Here is a 16,588-nt window from a genome sequence, read left to right as displayed (position 1 = left end):
GTAGGGCGGCACTGGGACTGTCATGTCTGGCAACTATGGGCATCGTTCCCTGTGCTGGCAGCGTGGGGGAAAGAGGCAGTGGAGGCAGGCCCTGGCCCAGCAAACCAAACCCACAGTTTGGGCCCCTGACCCCAGAGTTCGGCTTTGGGAACCAGAGAAGCCTGGAGAGTCCTGCCTAGGATCTTGCTGCTCCATCCGGTTGTTAGTAGAGCTTTGACTGGTGAGGTTACAAAATAGATCCTCGTCACTCAGCTCGTGTTAGTGGTGGATCTGAGTTTTGACACAGGTTCTGCAAGGCTAAAATCTTGGTCTTCCCTCCTGACTCTTCTTATTCCTGAATGCCAGCAGCATCTGAAGGAGCAGGCTGGTGGACATTCACAAATCTTCCTCAGTAGTTTCCAGCCTGTAAAGACTCATCCCCCTTCAGGCCTGGTGCCATGTGTAGGCTCTGTCTTATTCCTACATTTCTGGGGGCCTCATCCTTCACCAGCCAGGACTCAACAGATCTCAAATTCACTCCTTTCTCTTCATTCCCTTAGCTTCCCATGTAGACCAGGCCTTCTTTGTCACCTGTCATCTGGATGAGAGCCAGACCCTCCCAAGGGGCCCTGTTCCTCCAGTCAGTTCAATCCTCTAGCCCCTTGCCAGGAAATGTGCTTCTCCAGCTTTAGCATGCATGAGAATCACCTAGAGAACTTGTTAAAACACAAATTCCTGGACCCTAACCCCAGACACTTTGATCAGTAGGTCTAGGATGGGCCCAGGAATCTACATCTCTAACACACCCCTAGGTGGTCCTGATGCTGTCTTGTCTATGGATTACAATTTTGGTAGCACTGCTCTTAAATACAGGTATGACTCTGATCTCTCTCAATAGCCTGTCCTCCCCCTTAATGCCTCTATATGACCCTGCAGATAAAATCTAACCACTCTAGTATTCCCCTAAAGGCTTCCATGACCTGAACTCAAAGCAGGGCTGTCATGGATGGCTGCATAGTTTGTGCACTGCTCAAGGCACGCCACCAAGGGGCTGAAATCCACTAAGCACTCTGCTGTATCTGTCCAGAGGAATATGACTAGGCATTAAGAAAGACATCGTTTTCTTCTCACAAAGGCACCCTCAGCTCACTGAGGTACAGGGGCCTAGGACTGAGGGGGGACGGCATCTGCCTAGAGAGATGCCTTTTTTGAATTCGCACAAAAATACTACATAGGCCAGTAGTTGTGCTGCCCAAGAGCATCTCTCCGGTCTCCACTTCCTTCACTCTCCTCTGTCTCCTAGCTATCCCTCCCACCTCCTGCACTGGGTTAACACCTCACACTCGATAGGGAAGATTGCCTGGGCCCAGAAGCCTTCTTTGTCACATGCTCCCAAGATCCACTTTCCCTTCCTTCAGAGCAGTAATCTTAATGTGTGTTTACCACCCGTTCCTGTGGTCGCACCTGTTTCCCTGACTGGACCATAAGTTTCTGAAGTCTCCTCAGTGCTTAGCACACGGCCAAGTCAAGAACTCAACGCATATTTGTTGTGGATTCTATTCTGCAGCCATAGACCTCACAGGTGCCAGAACCCAGCATGCCCTTTTTGTTGTTGTTGCTTTAACATTTTAGTTTGAAATAATTCTAAATTGACAGAAAAGTTGCAAAAATAGTACAGAGAGTTCTATACCCTTCACACAACTTCCCCAAATGTTAACATCTTACATGGCCGTGACATATTTATGAAAACTGAAGATTCACATCTGTGCTTTACTGTTGACTGAACTCCAGACTTTTTTTTCAGATTTTCTAAGTTTTTCTGCAGGTGGCCGTTTCTCTCTCTAGGTTCCCCTGTAGCAGTTGGGTGTCATGTCTCCTTATTCTCATCCTAAAAGACTGTTACAGCATCTCAGTCTTTTCTTCTCTTTCTGAACTTGATATGTTTTAAGAGTGCTGCCCAGTACTCAGTCTGGGTTTGTTTTCTCATTAATGTTTTCTCATTAATGTTTTCTCATTAATGGACTGAGATTCTGGGGGAAAAGGTATGTACCCTTCTCATTACATCATACCAGGGGGCTCTTGATCTCAACTTGACTCATCATTGGCACTGTTGACCTTGATCACACCAGGTCTCTTCACTTTAAAGCTGTCTTTTCCCCTTTCCATACTGGGTTCATTTAAAGTGAGTCACTCGGTCCAGCCCACACTCAAGGAGGGAAGAAGTAGGCTCTACCTCCTGGGGAGGAGAAGTGTCACAGAATTTGTGGTCTTAAGGTGAAACCACAATAGCTAGGAAACTTTGGAGGAGAAAAAGCTATGCAAATATGCTATTTCTCCTTGGTTTCACCGACCAACTTTAGCATTCATCAATAAATCTTGCCTACAGCCATTATCATTGTGGTGTTCCAATGGTAAGTTTCTGGTTCTTTCTAGCACACCATTTTAGGACACCTTTCCTTGGCATGTGATTTCACAGTTCTTCTGCTTAATTATACTCTTCACCCTTTAGGGCCCAGCTCCAGCATCTCAGCCCTGGCTGCCCAATCGAATCTTCTGGGGAACTTTAAAAATGTACCGACACCCAGGCCTTTGCATCCAGAGCATTTGATTCAATTAGTCTGGGGTGGGGTAAGGGCAATGGTACTTTTTAAAAGGTCCGCAGGGTGTTCTATGCTCTGGAGCCTGGCCTGAGGACCATCGGTCCAGCCCAACACCCTGGAAGCTTCTCAAGGAGGCTTTCCTCACTCTGGGAGAACCATTACTCCCCAAACTGTGTTCTTGAAGGACTTGGTTCCCTGCAGTGTCCGTCAGTGCCTCTGTTGGTCCCCAAAGTCAGGAACTGGGTCTTCTTCACTGAGGTTTCTCCAGAGCCCAGAACAGAGTCCAGCATGAGTGGGTTCTTAGTGAGCATTTGTTGATTGAGAGCATCATTTCATCTCAATAGAAGCAAAAGCCATAGCTGTCTGTGCACAAAAGCGGCAAGTCCTTGCACTCTCGCTGGCTCAACAGTGTTAGAAACACCAGGAGTAGCAGTGTGTGTGTTGATCATAATCATTTTTCTGCTGTTACCATAGTCCTCGGCTCTCTAGGGAAAACAAGGGCCCCATGGCCAAAAAGTCACTGGCATGTGCATTGCAGCCATCTGTGCATTCCCATTTTATTTTTAAATTGTCAGGAAACCAAAGAGTCAACAGTACACTTCTACCAAGAAGAGATTACCTGAAACTGGTCTCTTTTTGTACGTTTGCCTCAGAGGTCACCATGATGGCAAAGATCATGCCTGGAAACTCTTCTACAGTGGGTAAAAAATAAAGGAGGAAATATTTTAACCAGTTGTTTTAAGTTAAATGAAAACAAATGAATTTAACCCTGTATTCATTGAATTGACCGTGTCGGTCTATTTTACCTAGAGACTTGTTAAGACTCTACTACGATGAGACCCCCAGAGTATGGGCTGGAAACCATGTGGAGAGAGTCAGGAGGAGATGGGATGTGTCACTCAGAGTGCTGGCTCCCCCTTGCAAAGGATTTAGAATGAAGACACCATGGGTATAGTAGCTGCTAAGCTATAGAAGATGCAGATGCTTCTGGAGCATCAAGCTGTGGGTGGGCAGATCTTGACCCAGTTTATATTATCATGACTGACAGCTGATGCTGTTATGTGTTTCCTCAATTTGGGGTCATCTGTCTGGGAGCGAGCTCTTTGAACAGCCCCCTGGTCCTTCCAGGGCATCTCTGTGTATTCAAATAGACTTATCTAAGTTCTTGCCACATCATGGTGCCCACACCCATGCACCAGCCAAGAGATGAGACTCTGGTGATGTTGAGGCAGCAGAGGACACTTCAGGAGCTGTGGGTCCCATCTGTCCTTCCAGCACTCTGCCGGATTGCACGTATAGCTGCCCTCACCTGGTCTTTGACTTGTGTGACTTCTCTCGGCCTTAGTTTCCTCAGCTGAGAAATGGGAATAACCATAAAGAACCCATACCATTTTTTGAGGATTAAATGAGATGATTTTTATCTGAGGTCCCCCTCACAGTGCCTGGCACATAGTGAGTGCTCCAGAATGGTTTTTTTTGTTGTGAAGGCATCTCTGACCACCTGGTTGTGAGTCAAGCTATGTCCCTCATCCCTACTTGATCTCATGCATCATCTACTTGACTCCCATGCCTCATCTCATCTTCGGGACCAGAACCTTGTCAGCTGCTCTATCTGAACAAGGAACCTCTGGGTCTTACCTTATACCTGGCCCAGTGCCTGGAGCACAGCATGGCTCAATCTAAGCATGTTCAAGAAACAAACAAGTCCCTCCTGATGGGGCTCTTTAAGGGAAGTTATTGTCCGCTACTCTTCAGCCCAGGGTGGAAGGACTGCCTGTTCTTCCCAAGGTGTCCCTTGGTCCGTTGTAGCTGGAGCCTTGATGCAAAGCCTAAAGTCACCCATGGACTCCCTGGAGCCTTACTCCTGAGCAAAGGGGCTACCTTCCAGAAGTAAAGGAGCTGGGGATCACTCTGCAACATAAATCAAAACAGAAACTAACATTAAAATTATTATTTAGCCCTTGAAGAACCCAACGTTCAGAGAGGTTAAGCAAATTGCTCAAGCCACACAGCTAGTTTGATCATTCATTTATACATGCAAGGGGAAGAAATGTTGAACAAAAACCAGATGAGATTCTTGCCCTTCTAGAGCTTAAAATCTAGTGCAAGGATCAGCAAACTTTTTCTATAAAGGGCCAGAGAGTAAACATTTTAAGCTGCGTGAGCCATAGGGTGTCTGTCGCAACTACTTAATTCTGCCATTGTGGTATGTCAGCAGCCACAGACAATATATAAATGAATGGTGTGGCTGTGTTCCAATAAAGTGTGATTTACAAAAACAGGTGATGGGCCAAATTTGGCTTTGAGGCTTTACCTTTTTGATCCCTGGGATTGTAGAAAAGGGACTCATTAGTGAAATAGTTGCATGGTTAAATGTCAAATTGGTGGTTCAAAGGAGATAGATGTGATTCTGGGAACATAAAATAGGAGGACATGGGAGTTAGAGAAGGTGCTCGTGGAAAGTGTCATTTTAAATGAGATTCAAGGATGAGGAGGTGAAGGGAAGGCATGGGAAAGAAAGAAAAGTTCTGAGCTGACAATAGCTGGTGCAAAGGCCCTGTGGCAAAAGGGAGCACGGCTCTTTTTAGACACTGAAATAATGCCTAGAAAGCAAGAGGGAGGGCAGGAGAGGTCAGCTCATGCAGTGAGCTGTGAGCTGATGAAGACCACAGGATACGAATGTGTCTTAATCCCAAGAGCTATGGGAAGCCATTGCCCTTTTGATTCTAAGGGGTGGCATGATTCAATTCTCACTATAAAGTGCTCACTCTGGCTTTTGGCTGGGGGTCCCATTGACAGCCACCAGAAGAGACCACGGTGGCCCCAAGCTCTTTAATGCAGCCAGAAGCCAGTCCTTGGAGCCTGGAGCTGATGCCTGGCTCCACACCCCTTCCCCCGCTAACTCTTCATGTTACGTTTGCTATCCTAACACATCTTCCTCTTTCTCCACCTCTAAACCAAGATCACATTGCATTATGCATTTTACAGCCACAGCTCCATCCCATTCCATTTTTCTCACCTTCCTTCTTTCCCTCCCCAGCCCGATCCCCCACTAACTTCGTAAAACTTGCAAGTTAAATTTTTCAAAGACTGTTTCTGACAAAGCAGTGGGAATTAGATTTGGTGAAGCTCTTCATAAAAAATTGAAGACATGCTGTATTAACATACATTGATTTATTCATAGTGTTTCATTACAAGTAAGTGAGGATCCTGTAATACCGGGAAAGGTGAGGCGAGCAGGCAGCGCGGTATTTTATATTGACAGCTCGGTGGAAATTGAGTGGCTTTTGGGTTGAATTTGGAGTGCAGAAAAGGAATTGGCTAGTAAATAAGGCATGAGTTTTACCTCCCAGTGTCTGTATATCAGTGTGGTTGCCACCAGCCCAGGCAGGGGGACTGGGGCGGAATTTCAAAAGGATGCATGAGCACATCTTCGCTCGTGGACTGGGGTTGGCTGCCACAGGGAAACATCTCTGACCACCTCCCTCCTTCTGCACTGGGGAAAACTTGAATCCAGCTGAGCCCTGAAAGCTCAGCTGCCCCTCACCACTGCCCAGCCACACTGGACTCTCCTCAGTTCTCCCAGCCTTTGTGCAGGCGGTTGCCTCTACCTGGAACCTAGAATGCTCTATTCCTCTGTTCCAACTGTGTATCATCTTCAGGTATCAGTTCAGTTCTCCCCTGAGATACCTTCCTGAGCTCATTGTCTAGTTCAACGTTTCTCAGAAGCACATCCTGAGACAGGAATGCGAATTCCAGCAGATTCTTAAGAAGTTTAGGAAACACTAGGGAGTGGGGAGGAGAAAGGAAGGCAGCTGGTGATGGGTGTGTTTTCCAGGCGGCTACCTTTGGAGGCAAGTGGAGCGGAATCCCTCAGGGAAATCCCCAGGATGCTGCAGGGGTATCATGTGAAAGGAGCCTGGGAATGTCTGCATCAGCTCCCACGAGTCCAGTTGCTGGGGGTGTCAATTCCCCAGCACTTCCTGTGAGCACCCACGGGAAAAAGCCCTCCAGCACAGAAAGGCATGTGGATGTTTGAAGGCTTGCCTCTGAGAAGGCTGGAGTGGGCGGGGGTGACCAGAGGGAATGGCGTGGCCAGGCCCACCAGGGACCTGCGGGATGGGTACCCCTGCCCAGGCTCTGCTTGCAAAATACCCCAATCCTTCAGCTCCATGAGTTTCTCCTCCTGGGCTCACTCTGCTCCAGACGAAGTCTGTCCTCGACCTGTGGTGTCAACAGCTGCACTGCTTAATGCGGGAGAGAGAAGTTACCTCTTCCCCAAAACGTTTGGTGCCCTTGCCAGAAACAGCAAAGTGCTTATTTTTGAAGCAAATTTGGTATGTTCCCTGTTCTACCTGGGTTTTCCTTCCTGTCAAGCATGAGACATTCTTGACAGAAGACAAAGTGCTATAAGGTGCCTGTGTGGTTGACTTACCTCATTCTATATATATATATTTTTTTGCTTGAGGAAGATTGGCCCTGTGCTAACATCTGTGCCAATCTTCCTCTATTTTGTATGTGGGACACCACCACAGCATGGCTTGATGAGCAGTATATAGGTCCATGCCTGGGATCTGAACCCATGAACCCCTGGCCACAAAAGCGGAGCACACAAGCTTAACCACTACACCACTGGGCTGGCCCCTGCTTACCTCATTCTAGAAGAGAAGACACTTGAGGACAGGGCCTAGCTTGTATTTGTTTGGGGGTCCCCAGCAGCACACAGTGCAGGTCCTAGAATCCAGGAGTATGCGGGAAACATTTGTGGAGGAAAAAATAAGTGAATGAATGAATCTCTTCTTCAATTAATGAAATGTGTCTCCAGGCTGGGCCGTGTGGTATAGAAAAAAAAGCACGGGTTTGAGAGTCCAACAGACCAGAATTCAGTCCTGTCTCAGGGATAGAATCCTGAATAACCCTGAAAATGCATGATCTATAGCTACAGTGACAGCCCGCATGAATCTCACAAACATAAGGTTGAGGGAAAGAAGCCAGATGCTAAAGAGTTGACCCCATACCATTCCATTTATATAAAGTTCAAAACCAGGAGAAACTCACTGATGCTGTTAGAAGTCAGGATAGAGGGTATCCTTGCTGGGGGAGAGGAGTAAGGCGTGGAAGGGTTCATGATGGGAAACTCTTAGGTCTGGTAACGTTCTGTCTCTTGATGGGGTGCTGGTTATGTGGCTGTGTCCAGCTGGTAAAAATTCATTGAGCTGTCTAGCTTTCTATATGTATATTATACTCTTACAAAATATTTTTAATAGAACAAACTAGATAGGGCAAATTAACAAAAAAGCCTGTGTGTGCCACTTTACCAACTGAGTAATTTAGAAATGTGGTACCCAAAGTATGAGCCATGGAGGCCAGTGTTGGGACGTCAACTATTTAGCTACTCTCACAGGAGGATAAGTGCAGAAATTGAGAATGAGCACTTAGAAATTCTCAGAGTGCCTTGACATGGCTGTGACAGCCAAGTGGGTGATGTGGATGCCTCTCCTTGTACAGGGTATACACCAGTGTGGTTATTGCCAAACTCACATGATGAGTCACATGTGATGTGGTCTTTGGATTATTATGGGCCTGCAGTGAATTGGAAAACACAAACCTGAGCCTTCACCACAGAGAGTTTGGAAAGTGCTGATTCAATGCAAGCTGCTTCTGGTTGAGCCTTGGTTTCTCCATCATTAAAGTGAGAATAACTATGCTGATGCCCCCAAGGTTTTGGGAGGAAGACAAACAAGATAATGCATGATAAAACACCAGACAGCAAATGCTGTCCATGTGGAATCGGGGACTGTGACATTTTTTAACAAGCTTCCAAATGACTTTTATCGGGATGCTACACTTAGAGACTGCTCTATAGCTGCACTGTCCAACATGGTGGCCGCTAGCCACACGAGGCTACTGCACTTTCGAAATGTGGCTTGTCTGAATTGAGATGTGCTGTAACGTCAAAATACTTACTAGATTTCTAAGATTTACTGTGAATAATGGGATAGAAAGTATCTCACTTTTTTATGTTGCTTCCACATTGAAATGGTAGTATTTTGCATGCATTGGGTTCAACAAGATATAGTAATAAAATTAATTTTTTCTCTTTTTACATTTTTTCCTTTTAGTATGACCGCTAGAAAATTAAAAAGCATGTATGTGGCACGCATTCTATTCCTAGTGGACAGCAATGCTCCAGAGCATCAGCAGTGGAGTGTTCGGAGGCTGGCATAGTCTGTAAGGTGGACAGTAAGAGCAGAACTTGCTGATCAAGCTCTCAGGCCTTCCGCTCTTCTCCCCTGCTGTTCCTCCAGGTGAGCTCCGTCCAGCTTCCCGAGTGAGGAATTTATTTGTCTGTTTGCTGGCTTGTTGTGCAGATCAACTACAAGGCTGTTGGCTCCCTGGACCCGAGTGCCGACCTCTCCAGCCAGAGGGGGAAGGTGTTCAAACTCCGGAATGAAACACACCACCTCTTTGTGGGTCTGTACCCAGGGACCACCTACTCCTTCACCATCAAGGCCAGCACAGCAAAGGGCTTTGGGCCCCCCGTCACCACTAGGATCGCCACCAAAATCTCAGGTATCTCTCTTAGAAAAGGAAAAGGGAGACAGGAGTTGTTTTGTTTTCCCATTCCTAATTTTCCTGGGACTGAAAAAGGGCAGAGCCAGCTGTCACCGTGTGGTTTTGGAGCAATTAGGATGATGCAATCCCTCATGTGTCACTGCTGTGGTCTCATGAAGAAAACCTAACCCACGAACTTCCTAAAGTGTCAAAAATACATTAATCAAGTTAGACCTGAGGGAACACTGAGTGATTCACCAATGACTTACCACATAGTTACATTAAATAGTACAATTTTTTTTCATACCAATTGGCTTATAAAAATGTGATTTATTTTCAGAAACATTCCTTTTGGCAGTGCAGGACACAGCTTAGGTTCTCATAAAATGTCTGATGACTGAATGAATGACTATCACAGAGTCATGGAGGTCCGAGATTTCACCTGGCATCACCAGTAGGACTCCCTCCACCATTAGACAGCATCAAAGAAGAATTCTCTCAGAACTTTTTTTACAATTTACGCTTTTTCAGAATACCTATGCGATTCTGGGCTGCATGCAGACACATTTTGCACAGATACAGACCCAGGGTGGTTTTGTGGCTTAACGTTTTCACTTATCCTTATGCCATAGAATTTTCCATGTCGCTGCATTGCTTTCGTTATAATGTTCTGTCAAGTGGATGGACATAATTTAATTAAGCGTTCCCCTGTGGTTGGATATATTTGGTGCTCCCATGGTTTTATAAAATAACGCTTCAATAAGCATGTTCGAGAATAAAGTTTCATTTGTTGATTTGTATTATAACTTTAGGGTTAAATTCCAGAAATTGAAATACTGAATTAAAAGGGACGTGGGTTTTAATAGCTCTTAATACGAATGTCTAAATTACCTTCCCAAGGGATTAAATTTAGTCACCCTCCTATCGTTGGGGATGAGTGAGGGAGGGTCTCATGAAAAAACAGAAAAAGATAAGAGGAACTAGTTCATCACTGCTGTAATTTGCATTTTAAATGTGTTTAATAAGGTTGAGTCTTTGGTAAGTACTTATATTTCCGGCGTTTATCTGTTTGTTCGCTGTGGACCTTTTTGATTCATGAGGGTTACTGGCTGCATCATTGCCAACATGCCCCGGCCTCTTCTGGACCTTGAAGGAAACTACAGGCTGGTTGGAAGTCAGGGCCTCCTTTACTGGAAGCTAGGATGCTCTGTGGCTCTCATCTAACCCTTTCCTAAACGTCCTCCTTCGGGTCATCCTGAGTGTCTTTAGCGATTGCATCAAGGGGAGGTGGTGAGCTGGGTTTGGGACCTATGCTGAGCTTCCTCCTCTCTCTGTTCTCTGCCCAGCTCCGTCGATGCCTGAATATGACACAGACACCCCACTGAATGAAACGGACACGACCATCACGGTGATGCTGAAGCCGGCTCAGTCACGGGGAGCCCCTGTCAGGTGAGGAGGGTTCTGAACCTGGAGTTTGTGGTTTTCCTTCTCTGCACCATGCACACCTCCAGTTGAATCATCTCACTAGCGATGCCCAAAGGCAAGACTGGCCAGGAGCAGGGCTTCCTGGAAGAAGAGGGTCAGCAGCCCCAAGGCCAGTTCAGAGGGGGCCACTGACCCAGGAGCCTTTCTCCCCACAATGGGGTATTAGGACTAGTTCAGAGGGAACATGCTGATGGGGACCTGAGGAGGGCTGTGAGAGAACTTTCTAGAACACACCTATGATAAACGTATTTAGTAGAATTGGAGGCCTGGAAACTCAGTCACCCTTCCATGTCTGACTGCCATTAACAGCCAGATGGACAGACTTGCTGAATTCTAAAAACAACCTGCTCAGAAATTAGGAATGGGACAGGACCTCTGGGCTGGTCCAGTTTAGGGCCTTGGAGTGCTAGAGTCCCACAGGGGTACTTGCAGTCAAAGTCACACTGCTGATTTTCACAAGAGACTACTGGAGTTCAGGAGCATCCTTAAGGCCGAAGCAGTGAAATCGTCTCAGTAGCTAAGCTGACCCAGTGCAGTCCATGGGCTCATGGCGATCAGGAAGGTGGGCGTCTCTTTTTAACAAGCTGTGCCTTGCACAAGGACAGCAGCTCATATGTTGACTGCTGGCTTTGCCCAGAGCTTGAGGGACTAAAGTTCCTTGAAACCAAGCAGAGAGTTGAGTGGAACAGCTTTCAAATGGGCTCAGTTCAGTTCAACAAGCGTACATTGAGTATCTTATGTCAGGAATGGAGTGGGGCACAGGAAGTAAAAATGATTCATCTATTCATTCATTCAACAAACATTTTTTAAGCACTCACACTGTGCCAGGCAATGTTTAACTGCTTGGAATACAGTAGTCAACTAGCTGTGAATAAGTCATGTTCTAAAGAAACTCCAACTCTGGCTGGGGAGACAGAAACACAAAAGCATAGTTACAATACAGTGCACGCCTATGGAGAAATGCATAGGTCATTATGAGAGCTCAGAGGAGAGAGAATTCCCAGAGGAGGTGACACTGAGCTGTATCTTAAATGTCGCACACAATTTTGCCAAAGTGGTAAGAGGGTCCAGCCTGAGCAAAGGCGTGGAGGAGAGAAGCAGCCTGCTGTCATGGGGAGCAACCAGGAGTGGTTAAGTCTGCTTTGGCATGAAGGTCAAGGCAGGAGTGGTGGGGCGAGAAGCTCAGGCTTGTTTGGGGGGCCATGGGGAGCCACTAGATAGCCACATGCAGTGCGACTTTTATGATCCTGGGAGCCCAGACAGGAAGGAGGCTATTGAGATGGTCTAGTTATCTGTCTTCCAACCTGGCTCCAGCTCCACCCAGAAATTATAGGCAGTGAAGCAGATAGAATCAACTGCCAACAATTTGGAAGTTCCCATCTGTTGGTTAGACTTTGATCAACGTTCTGTCCTCAGTCAGGCGAGTCTTCAGGCCTTGCAACAGGTGTGTGTAGTGTTTGTGGGGCACCTGAACTAAGAATGTTTCCTTATATTCTACACATAGGTTGTTCCAGGACGTTCCTACCTGGGATGAGCCAAAGCAGATAGTGGCCTTTACCTCAAATAGTTATTGAGTTATTGCTTTTCTTTCTGTAATTCTCATGCAATGTTGTCATTTAATTCTGTCTATACCCTGAGATGTTATTATCTTCGTTTTCAGATGAGGAAACTGAGGCTCAGCGATGCCCAGGGGTACACAGACAGTAAGAAGGAAAGCTGAGTTTGAATGCAGGTCCTCCAGGTGCCAGATCACATGTTCCATTTTGGCCACCCATGCCTTACTCCCCTCTACAGCTCTCACCTCTTTCCTATGGCAGCATTGGTCATGTTTCAAAATCTTAGCTTCCCAGATGTCAAAAGTATGGCCCAGAAAAGAGAAGCAGCATGCCCAACATTGCGCTAGTTAGCAGCTAACCCAGGAGCCTAGGCCAGAGCTGACCCAAAGCCCATGACCTTTATATAGTTGATCCAGGCATCTCCTTTCATTGCTGCGAGCCTACAAAGCTATCAGCAGGGGGACCTGATCAGCTGGCACCCACTGTGTGGCTTCCTGGTGGGTGTGGATTCAGTCCAGCTCCCCACAGTCTTCTGGATGCTGTGCAGGGCAATGGAAAGGATCTGAGTTTGATGCCAGCGAACCTGGATTCAAATCCTGCTCCAACACAGCTGTGTGACCTTGGATAAGATACTTAATCTCTCTGAACCTCAGTTTTCCTTATCTGGAAAGTGTAGATGATAGCTATTTCACAGAGGCTGGATAAAATCTAGAGGTGCCCAAAGCAAGGCAGGCTGTCAGAGAGCTAGTTCCTTCTTTAGTTTTGCTTCTTTTCTGTGGGACTTAGGAAGTTCTGTTCAAAGTCTACCCCTGCTATAGAGTGACAATGTTGCCTGATTGCTTCCTATTCACATTTCCAAAGCTGTTTGAGACCCTCCCTCCATGGGGAAGTGCTGTGTTTTTTTCTTTAGGAGCCCCTAACTTCTTCTCAGCACAAAGATTCAGAATTTTTTTAGTTGTACTGAGAGATAAGCAATTTGGGTCCTTCCCAGTGTCAGGATAAAGTTAATTTTTGTACAGAAGATCAGGGACACATCCTCAAGATGAATCAGACTATATGTCTGAACCTCTGAAAAGTCATTGAAGTCAGCTGGACACAGATGGGAGTTATTATCACCATATTTTATTGGACAACTGCTATGTTCCAAGAATTTAACCTTGACTCACCTATGAGTAGTATTATTATCTTCCCGATAGAAATGAGGAAACTCAAATTCGATCGCGGAGCCTGTAAATGATAAGCCAGGACTTGTACCCAGGGCTTCCTGACTCCAGAGACCAGCCAATGGGGCCTCTGAGCAGCCCATACCCATGTTCTTAGAGAAGCTTTTCCAGTTCCCAAAGAAACCCCTTACACTTTCCCTCGGAGCCCATGTACTCCTAGTTTGCACATCCATTTAATAAGCTTGCGCATCCTAAGACTGCAGTAAATTAGGAGGTGGGACTGGAAATGCCCCTGGAGCAGTGAGAAATGACAGCTGGCAGGAAGCAAAAAATAGAACAACTCTGCAAAACCGACACAGGGACTCAAGAAGCAAAGACGTCTATATGCTGCAGCCCCCGCAGCCCCTCACAGCCATGGCTGTTCATTAGCTGCTCATAGTTCACCCAAAAAATGCAGCCTTAGATTCCATGTCTTCAAGTTAAAAGAGGCTGCTGGCTTCCATTTAATGAGCAGCATGTGCCTTACTTGCTTGTGCCCATCACTGTACACAAGCCTCTGTGTACCCTCACAGCATTTCAATAATAGTCTGCCCATTTTACAGATGTGAAAACTGAGATAAACAGAAGCTAAGTAAGTTGACCCAGGCCATGAAACCAGCAAGTCGTGCAGGCAGAATTTAAACCCTCTTTAGCTGACCCTAAGCCAACACTCATTTCACTATATCACACCACCTCCCTAGGAGAAAATTGTGCGTGATATATTTTGGTGACATTTCCATAGAAAAAAATTAAAATAAATGTCACTGCTCAAAGGGGCAATGCTTGGTGTCTGGAAATGTTTGGCTGCTTTTCTTCCCAAGCTTCTGGATCACGGAGGGTGGATATACACTCAGTTTCTGGAATTATTTTCAGACTGTTGCTTGGGCATTTGCCAAGAAGGGGAAGAGAATAACCAATGCTAGCCAGTAAGACTTTCAGGACAACTGCGATGACAGCAGTGACAATATCAGAATAGATTTCAGTTGCCTTAACCCTTTCTCACCTTGAGCTCTGGGCACTAGGGTGCCCATATGGGAAGCAGTTGACCATTAGGTCATTCAACAAATATTTATTGAGTACTTGCTATGTCCTAGGAATTGAACTAAGCAGTGAGGATATAGCAGAAAATAAGGTAGACACACACCTGTCCTCTTGAGGTTTCTCATCCAGTATGTGTGCATGTGAATGGGGAGGGAGGTGGTACATTAAGCAAGTAAGCAGACAAAATAATGCAACCAGTAAACCAAGATCATACGAAACCAGTAGAGACAGTGTATTGGTTGCGAGAAGGAGTAGACTGGCTGGAGAGATGAGCGTAACCCAGGCAACTGGACCAGTCTTACAGGTTGGGGAAGCAGGAGCACTGAGAAAACAATGAAGGTGCTCTTCGACCACAGGACACAAAGAGCCCACTAGATACATTGGGTCAAGGATGCCTGGAATTGTATTTCATAGTTGATAGTTGATGTAATTCCATTGTCTCATCTGGTCATCCCTTACTCGATGAGGAAGCTGAGTGGGAAATGCCATCTCCATCTCAGAGGAGGAAGCTGAAGTCTAGAATGTTAAATGATTGGCCCAAGGTCACAGGCTCATTACACCTAGAGCCAGTACATGAACTGAACCTCCTGTCTCTGGGTTCATTGCTCTCCCATGCCTGGGATGTCAAGTGGTGACTGGGTGACCTTTGAATGAGGATTCTGTGGAATGAACCTCCATCAACTAGGGAATGAGAGGTAGGCAGGATGGCTTCTCAGGGGACCTCCAACTCTGGGTTGTGGTGGCCCACCCTGTAACTTATGAAGCTCAGCATATCTCTCTCTGAGTGAGCTGCCGATTCTCAAACAGACTCATATCTGAGCCTCGGCTGCAGGCCCCGGCCAGGCAAGCTGTTCCTCCTCCTTCTGCCAGCAGCACTCTGGCCCTCACTGAACCAAACTCCAGCCCCTGTTCTGCCACTTGCTGCCCCTTTGAAGCCCCAAGGGTCTGACTCTGTCTGATAGAACCGAGCACGCAGGGAGGTGAAGAGGCGAGGAAGGGAGGATTGTCATGTGGGTCTCCTACACGCTCATCCCTCCAGCCAAACCACCGCGGCAGCTTGGCCTATTTTTCTAATGCTCCACAATGGAGATTTATTGCTTTTGCATTGCTATCCTCAGGCCTTCAAAGATTTATTGGGTTTTAAGTGACAGAATCCCAGAATTGCTTAAAAGATCAATCAAATAGTGACTGGAATCTAATATTCGGCTCTGACTCGAACACGCCGAACCTCCTTCCCCCACACCCCACCTGTCACGCTGATGTATCTGTGGTAACCTTCATCAGAATGTAACTTGGCGGTGAATTAATCTCCCATAATGCAGTCCCTGCAGTGAGGCTGGGGGCAGAGCCCCCGATTCTGTGGCAGACCCTCCTCCAGCTCCCAGCTGGCTTCCTTGGAGATGTCCTTCCTTCCCCTGCTCTCCCCTTCCCACCCAGGCAGTCACTGGGACGTGTCCACTCAACTCCAGAATCAGCTTTGGGATTAGCTCTTTCTCCTCCCCTTCTGGACTCTTCATTCCCACTCTCTCCACCTGCCGGGGTGGCCTTGCTGGTTTGTCTGTCGTAAGTTTCTCTTCCTTCAGTCCACCCCCGACTGAGCTGCTGGAGTGGTCCTTCAGAAGCACAAATTGGATCAAGTTAGCTTTCCTGCTTAAAATTCTCAAATGGGTCACTGGCTTTCTCCTGCATTAAGTTCAATCTTCTCAGCATGGAATTCAAGGCCCATGGGAATCTGGGCCTTAACCTCTGTTTCCGGTTTCATTTCCTTTCCCTCTGCCGCCTTACCAGGTTTTACTCAACAGTGCCCAGGGTGTTTCCTTCATCAGTCTTTCCTGAGCTTTTAATTGTGTCTTGCATTTGTTGGTATGTTTTCTTTGATTTTGTTTCTTGTGTCCCCCTCACTAGACTCTGAGCTCCAGGAAATCTGGAGGCTAGACACTAATGGATCTCCCTTCCCTGAGACAGTGTCTGGCATTTAATAGGTACTCAAGAAAACCATAAATAAGTAAGTAAGTAAGTAGCAAGCCTGTTTTTCACACCCGGTAGACGCCGGGTACTGGGTCTGTACAGATGCTCTTCACAGCCCTGCCTTCAGCTGCCTCCTAGTTTATGAGAGCACTGTTCAGTAGAACTTCCTGTGCTGATGGGAATGTCCTGTACCTGTGCTGTC

At 46.6% G+C, this 16,588-nt stretch overlaps 1 protein-coding gene across 17 annotated transcripts in view; it reads left to right on the top strand.

The window, feature by feature from the left end:
- Positions 1-16,588, top strand: part of PTPRT (protein tyrosine phosphatase receptor type T) — a 1,024,383-nt gene that overhangs the window by 753,688 nt on the left and 254,107 nt on the right. For all 17 annotated transcript variants that reach the window (XM_023626585.2, XM_070247923.1, XM_070247921.1 and 14 more), the window contains 2 exons: positions 8,951-9,152; positions 10,481-10,583. In XM_023626585.2, the coding sequence (XP_023482353.1) occupies positions 8,951-9,152; positions 10,481-10,583 (305 nt within the window). The remainder of the gene's footprint in view (positions 1-8,950; positions 9,153-10,480; positions 10,584-16,588) is intronic.

This window comes from Equus caballus, chromosome 22 (genome assembly GCF_041296265.1).
Source record: "Equus caballus isolate H_3958 breed thoroughbred chromosome 22, TB-T2T, whole genome shotgun sequence".
Lineage (NCBI taxonomy): Eukaryota > Metazoa > Chordata > Mammalia > Perissodactyla > Equidae > Equus > Equus caballus.
The sequence above is the reverse complement of the archived record's forward strand: the minus strand, read 5'-3'. Positions and strand labels throughout refer to the sequence as shown.